General features: G+C 44.1%; 1 protein-coding gene across 1 annotated transcript; it reads right to left on the bottom strand.

Moving 5' to 3' along the window:
• Positions 1-1,976: 1,976 nt before the first annotated feature.
• On the bottom strand, positions 1,977-7,082 carry LOC307140452 (inhibin beta B chain). Its single transcript, XM_079840009.1, has 2 exons — positions 6,642-7,082; positions 1,977-5,231 (listed from the first exon to the last, which is right to left on the bottom strand). The coding sequence occupies exons 1-2, from the start codon at positions 6,997-6,999 to the stop codon at positions 4,489-4,491; spliced, it is 1,101 nt and encodes a 366-aa protein (XP_079696135.1). The 5' UTR covers positions 7,000-7,082; the 3' UTR covers positions 1,977-4,488.
• Between the last annotated feature and the right edge of the window lie 220 nt (positions 7,083-7,302).

The raw sequence follows: 7,302 nt of genomic DNA on the forward strand, positions 1-7,302 counted from the left end.
ACATTCCATCTGCGTAATGGTTTTTATACCGTACAAACCGTGTTTTCTATCCCCTTACACTGACCCTAAATCTACCCATCACACACACACACACACACACACACACACACACACTGCCCCTAAACCTACCCATCACACACACACACACACACACACTGCCCCTAAACCTACCCATCACACAAACACACACACACACACACACACACTGCCCCTAAACCTAGCCCTCACAGGAGACTGTGCAGTTCACTTTCTGTGAAAAAAAAACTCATTCTGTGATTTATAAGCATTTTGAAAAGTGAGGACATGGGGAACGTCCTCATATTTCACCCTCTTTTTGTAATACCCATGTCATTATACACATTTGTGTCCTGATATTTCACAAAAACATGCCCACACACACACACACACACACACACACACACACACACACACACACACACACACACACACACACACACACACACACACACACACACACACACACACACACACACACACACACACACACACACACACACACACACTTGCACACTAACTCACACACACTCACACACACACACACACACACACACACACACACACACACACACACACACACACACACACACACACACACACACTTGCACACTAAATCACACACACACACACACACACACACACACACACACGCACGCACGCACGCACGCACACACACACACACACACACACACACACACACACACACACACACACTGCCCCTAAACCTACCCATCACAGGAGACTGCACAGTTCACTTTCTGTGAAAAAAAACTTGTTCTGTGTGATTTATAAGCATTTTGAAAAGTGAGGACATGGGGAACGTCCTCATATTTCACCCTCTTTTTGTAATACCTATGTCATACCCATGTCATTATACACATTTGTGTCCTGATATTTCACGAAAACATGCCCACCCACACACACACACACACACACACACACACACACACACACACACACACACACACACACACACACACACACACACACACACACACACACACACACACACACACACACACACTCTCTCTCTCTCTCACACACAAACACACACATACACACACACTCTCACACACTTACACACACACTCTCACACACACACACACACACACACACAACTTCCCTTTCATGCCGTCTTTATAGGTGATTCATGAGCAAATACTAATAATAATAATTGACTGATATTTCATCAGATTTACTGCAGTATTACTCGCATGTCGTTGGCGTGTTTGCTAAGTTTAACGAAGAGACTCTTGTGAATATGGCAAGGCTCGTCTGACCTGCTGAAATCAGCACAAACATGCGATCGAGTCACGGCTGCACATCGGCTCACGCATGCAGTCAGTCAGGGACAAAATGCAACTCTTCTGTACACAACCTGACGAGAACGGCCAAAGGGTTTATCGTTCTCTGTAACCGGCCACATCAAGCCATGTCTCACGTACAGTGAGGTCCAAAAGTCTGACATCAAATGCGTTCGGACTTCATGCACTTTTTTTTATTTGATGCCAAATCCTAAAACGTTGTTTATTTCCAGCTTGATCTGACACCCTTGTCCAATACCCCGGGTTTCAGCAGCAAAGGCTTGTGTTCGGGGATGTTTATGTTTATGTTTGATGTCATTAATTTGTTTTATGATGAACAAGCCCACTCTGTGCCCTCCTATAGCAGATTGAAATCACGCCAGAAAAATTGCACTGTTGTTTACTCGTCAAATATAGGCATCTATAAAAACCACTTCATTTATTTGCCCGAGCAAACACGCTCTTTGCCTTTTAGACATTATTGATTGACTTCATAGAAATTCTGCATTTTTCCAAGGGCGATGATCAATTATTTGACAAGCGATAAGAGACTGTATGACATGAAATATTGTAACGCATGTCAAATATCAGGGTTTGCTCAGTCTAATGATGATTAAACCAGGCATGAAGTTGTCGGTAAAATATTTATTTTTTTAAAATCACACACATTCAGCATAATTACAGTTTTTCAAGCTCTCCCACTTATAAGAAAATATTCCTTTATTAAAAAAATTGTAGAAATTAATCTCAGCGCTCCTTCAAAGAGCTTTCCTGAATAGCTTAAACATCGTGCCACAAGTTACAGTATTATTTTTGTCGAAGCACAAATAAACAAAGCACATTTGCATGGCTCGATTCGAACTATACAAAATATGGTATAAAGTGCAATTGCAGAAACTGATTCACACAGATCCCTAGAAAGTGCTTCAGACCCAACGAGAAAGACACAAGACGAAAAACATGACACCTGTAACATGCTCATAGATCATCGCATTTGCAAAGGCGCTATATAAATAAAATATATTATTATTATTATTAATGCTACAAATAAAAGTAAGTGTATCTGTTTGAGATGAAAGCCAGTCCTACAACTGTCAAACGGGTATTTGCATCGCATGCAAGATTAAACGTTTTTCTCTGGTTTTCCATGACAAAGACTTCAACCAGGATTCATTTACTGACAACTGGTGTATAAATGTAGTACTTAAAACAAGAACAAAGAATCTTTTTGACCCCTGTTGGCAGATTTTTTTCCTTGCAAAGTGTTTTTTGTGTGTGCCACAGTCGGACCTTTGCTGGAACGTGTGGCAATATCTAAATGTTTACCAGTCGTGTTGGGTAACCATGATTTTCCTGAGTAAAAGCCCATAATGCACTGACAGAAAGCCAGTTCTACACGGCGTAAACTGTCAAACGGGTAATTGCATCGCATACAAGAATAAATGTTTTCTTTCTCAGGGTTTTTCTCTGGTTTTCAATGACAAAGACCTCAACCAGGATTCATTTACTGACTACTGGTGTATAAATGTAGAACTGAAAACAAGAACAAAGAATCTTTTTGACCCCCGTTGGCAGATTTTTTTCCTTGTAAATGAAACGAGACTCAAATTGTTTCTTGTGTGTGCCACAGTCGGACCGTTGCTGGAACGTGTGGCAATATCTAAATGTTTACCAGTCGTGTTGGGTAACCGTGATTTCCCTAAATACATCGATAAAAGCCCATAATGCACTGACAGAAAGCCAGTTCTACACGGCGTAAACTGTCAAACGGGTAATTGCATCGCATACAAGAATAAATGTTTTCTTTCTCAGGGTTTTTCTCTGGTTTTCAATGACAAAGACTTCAACCAGGATTCATTTACTGACTACTGGTGTATAAATGTAGAACTGAAAACAAGAACAAAGAATCTTTTTGACCCCCGTTGGCAGATTTTTTTCCTTGTAAATGAAACGAGACTCAAATTGTTTCTTGTGTGTGCCACAGTCGGACCGTTGCTGGAACGTGTGGCAATATCTAAATGTTTACCAGTCGTGTTGGGTAACCATGATTTCCCTGAGTAAAAGCCCATAATGCACTGACAGAAAGCCAGTTCTACACGGCGTAAACTGTCAAACGGGTAATTGCATCGCATACAAGAATAAATGTTTTCTTTCTCAGGGTTTTTCTCTGGTTTTCAATGACAAAGACTTCAACCAGGATTCATTTACTGACTACTGGTGTATAAATGTAGAGCTTAAAACAAGAACAAAGAATCTTTTTGACCCCCGTTGGCAGATTTTTTTCCTTGTAAATGAAACGAGACTCAAATTGTTTCTTGTGTGTGCCACAGTCGGACCGTTGCTGGAACGTGTGGCAATATCTAAATGTTTACCAGTCGTGTTGGGTAACCGTGATTTCCCTAAATACATCGATAAAAGCCCATAATGCACTGACAGAAAGCCAGTTCTACACGGCGTAAACTGTCAAACGGGTAATTGCATCGCATACAAGAATAAACGTTTTCTTTCTCAGGGTTTTTCTCTGGTTTTCCATGACAAAGACTTCAACCAGGATTCATTTACTGACTACTGAGTTATAAATGTAGAGCTTAAAACAAGAACAAAGAATCTTTTTGACCCCGTTGGCAGATTTTTTTCCTTGTAAATGAAACGAGACACAAAGTGTTTTTTGTGTGTGCCACAGTCGGACCTTTGCTGGGACGTGTGGCAATATCTAAATGTTTACCACTCGTGTTGGGTAACCGTGATTTCCCTGAGTAAAAGCCCATAATGCACTGACAGAAAGCCAGTCCAACACGGCGTAAACTGTCAAACGGGTAATTGCATCGCATACAAGAATAAATGTTTTCTTTCTCAGGGTTCCCATGACAAAGACTTCAACCAGGATTCATTTACTGACTACTGAGTTATAAATGTAGAGCTTAAAACAAGAACAAAGAATCTTTTTGACCCCGTTGGCAGATTTTTTTCCTTGCAAAGTCTTTTTTGTGTGTGCCACAGTATTATCTAAATGTTTACCAGTCGTGTTTGGTAACCATGAATTCCCTGAGTACATCTATAAAAGCCCATAATGCACTGACAGAAAGCCTTGATTAGAAGGTGCTCTCGCTCTCACGATGAAGCATTGCTAACGCATGGACAGTTAGTTTGGCCCTGTGATGGTTCTTTATGTGCACCCGCAGGACTCGACGATCATATCCGGGACGTCGGTCTTCACGATGGTGTGCTGAGAGTTGAAGTACACCATGGAGAGCGGGCGCCGCTGGATGGGCACACAGCAGGACGAGACGGCCGTGTGGATGCCGTTGGCCTTGAGCTGGCTGAAGACGGTGGCGTGGAAGGAGGAGGCGATGCCGGGCGAGCCGGAGAGATGCTGCGGGCACTGCCCCATGCAGTAGTTCATGTGGTATCCCTCGGGCGCTATGATCCAGTCCTGCCACTGTATGTCGCGGAACTTGATGTACAAGTCTTTCTTGCAGCACACACTGACGTCGTCGCCGCAGCGCAGCGAGCGCTTGCTCAGGGCGTGTGCAACCGCGTCCTCGCGTAAGCGCACCTGCGCGACCAGAAACGGCTGATGGTCCCCGGAGCCGTCGCGGCGGCACAGGTCCCGTCCTCCATCTTCGCAGTGCACCTGGAGGCGGAGACGCCGCTGACCCCCGTCCAGGAAGGCCTGCAGGGCGGCGGTGACGGGGAAGGTGTGCCAGCCGCCCCGGGACACCTCCACACTCCTCTGGAGCAGCAGCGTGCGATTGGATGCGCCCGACTGGAAGATCTCGGCACTGACGCGGCCGCCCGGATGAGGGCCGTCGGCCGGCCGTACGTACAGCCACAACGACGACTGCAGCACCTGCACACTCTGGCCTTCCTCCTGGAGGAACTGGAAGGACAGGCCGGAAACCTCGTCATCTGGAGAGAAATCAGACCGGATTAGAAGATGTGTGTGACTTCGTTAGGCAACACAGGTCAAGTGCAATGAAGCGTACACTCTAAAAAACGCTGGGATAAAAATAACCCAAATTGGGTTGAAAATGGACTAACCCAGCGGTTGGGTTGTTTTAACCCAGTGAATGGGTCGTTTTAACCCAGCAATTGGGTTGTTTTAACCCACACTCTAAAAAATGCTGGGTTAAAAACAACCCAAGTTGGGTTGAAAATGGACTAACCCAGTGAATGGGTCGTTTTAACCCACACTCTAAAAAATGCTGGGTTAAAAACAACCCAAGTTGGGTTGAAAATGGACTAACTCAGTGGTTTGGTTGTTTTAACCCAGCAATTGGGTTGTTTTAACCCAGCAATTGGGTTGTTTTAACCCACACTTTAAAAAATGTTGGGTTAAAAACAACCCAAGTTGGGTTGAAAATGGACTAACCCAGTGAATGGGTCGTTTTAACCCACACTCTAAAAAATGCTGGGTTAAAAACAACCCAAGTTGGGTTGAAAATGGACTAACTCAGTGGTTTGGTTGTTTTAACCCAGCAATTGGGTTGTTTTAACCCAGCAATTGGGTTGTTTTAACCCACACTCTAAAAAATGCTGGGTTAAAAACAACCCAAGTTGGGTTGAAAATGGATTAACTCAGCGGTTGGGTTGTTTTAACCCAGTGAATGGGTTGTTTTAACCCAGCATTTGGTTTGTTTTAACCCAGTGAATTGGTCGTTTTAAAACTGGGTTAGTCCATTTTCAACCCAACTTGGGTTATTTTTAACCCAGCATTTTTTAGAGTGTAAAGACAGAACAGTGGGGTTATGCTTATGATGATAATCAATTTATATGATAAATATGTGCAGCACAACAGACTGTTTTTGTACAGCTAATATAACTTAAAAAGTATCAAAGTAAGTATCAAATGTGGTGTTTGTATCATTATTTTTATATACCTTTTTTTATTTATTCCAGTTTTAGTTATTTTAATACTTCAAGTTAAACTAAATGAAAATGAGAAATGTATTCCAGATAAAGTTTATTTTATTTTGAGTAACACATATTTGTTTATGGTTTTAGTTATCTATAATATCCCTGTATGGAACAACATACTAATATTTCAGTTTGTCGGTTTGTAAATATGTATATAAAGTGTTTTATTGATAGAATTGTTACATTAAATGTAATTTCTAAATGTTTCCTGAACGTTCCAAGTTTAAAACACGTTTCACTGTATCATTTTGACATTCCAAAACATTTAAAAAATGTTACATCCAGAAAAAAAAGAACGTTCCATTTCTATTGTGAACTTTGCGTTGATGGAATAAAGTGTGTTCCCTGTTCTCTGGGCAGCCGTTCAGGAGTTTGTGTTCTGTGTTAGTCAGGGCTACTCACCGACATCCGCGAAGCTCACGATCTCGTACGCCTGGTTGCTCGTGCGGGAGCCGGGCAGGTTATTGTCCAGTTCCAGGGTTCCGTCCTGCCTGACGCGCCCGGCGTGCAGCTTCCTCAGCGCGGTCATGAGCGCGGCGCGCGGCACCGTCTGCGTGATGTTCGGCCTCTCCCGCAGGTGAAGCTTGTCCAGAATCTGCTGCTTCGCGATCTCGACCAGGTAACGTTCCTCCGCGCCCTTCTCCATCGCCGGCATTCCGCAGGTGGGGCAGCCGGTGGTGGCCGCGCGCGTTCCCTTCAGCACCACCAGCGTGGACAGCAGCGCGCACAGGCGCGGCCACGAGATCGACTCCGAGCGCATGACTTCGCTTCTTCACTGGGACAGGCTTTGGAGAGACGCGCTGTAGAGTCGAGAGGAGAGGAGTGAGCGCGCAGAAGTGCGGTAATCCATCAAAAGTTGAGACTCGCTTAAGGGACGCACCAATGACCGCGTCAAGCCTCTCTCAGTCACGCGCGCTCGAGGGGAGGGAGGACGGTGGAGGTCAGCGACACACTGCTGGGATGCACACACACACACACACACACACACTCCTCCCTGAGGCATATATAGCCCTGCGGGGGTTAATCATTAGCGCGAACAAATAAACACACGACACTTACAGTG

The sequence above is a fragment of the Gobio gobio genome (genome assembly GCF_949357685.1).
Source record: "Gobio gobio genome assembly, chromosome: 17".
NCBI lineage: Eukaryota > Metazoa > Chordata > Actinopteri > Cypriniformes > Gobionidae > Gobio > Gobio gobio.

Excerpts from the sequence above, each read along its gene's own strand:
- LOC307140452 (XM_079840009.1), bottom strand. The coding sequence starts at position 6,999 with ATGCGCTCGGAGTCGATCTCGTGGCCGCGCCTGTGCGCGCTGCTGTCC. Across the intron at positions 5,232-6,641 it reads CGTGAGCTTCGCGGATGTCG|ATGACGAGGTTTCCGGCCTG; the intron begins GTGAGTAGCCCT and ends ATTTCTCTCCAG.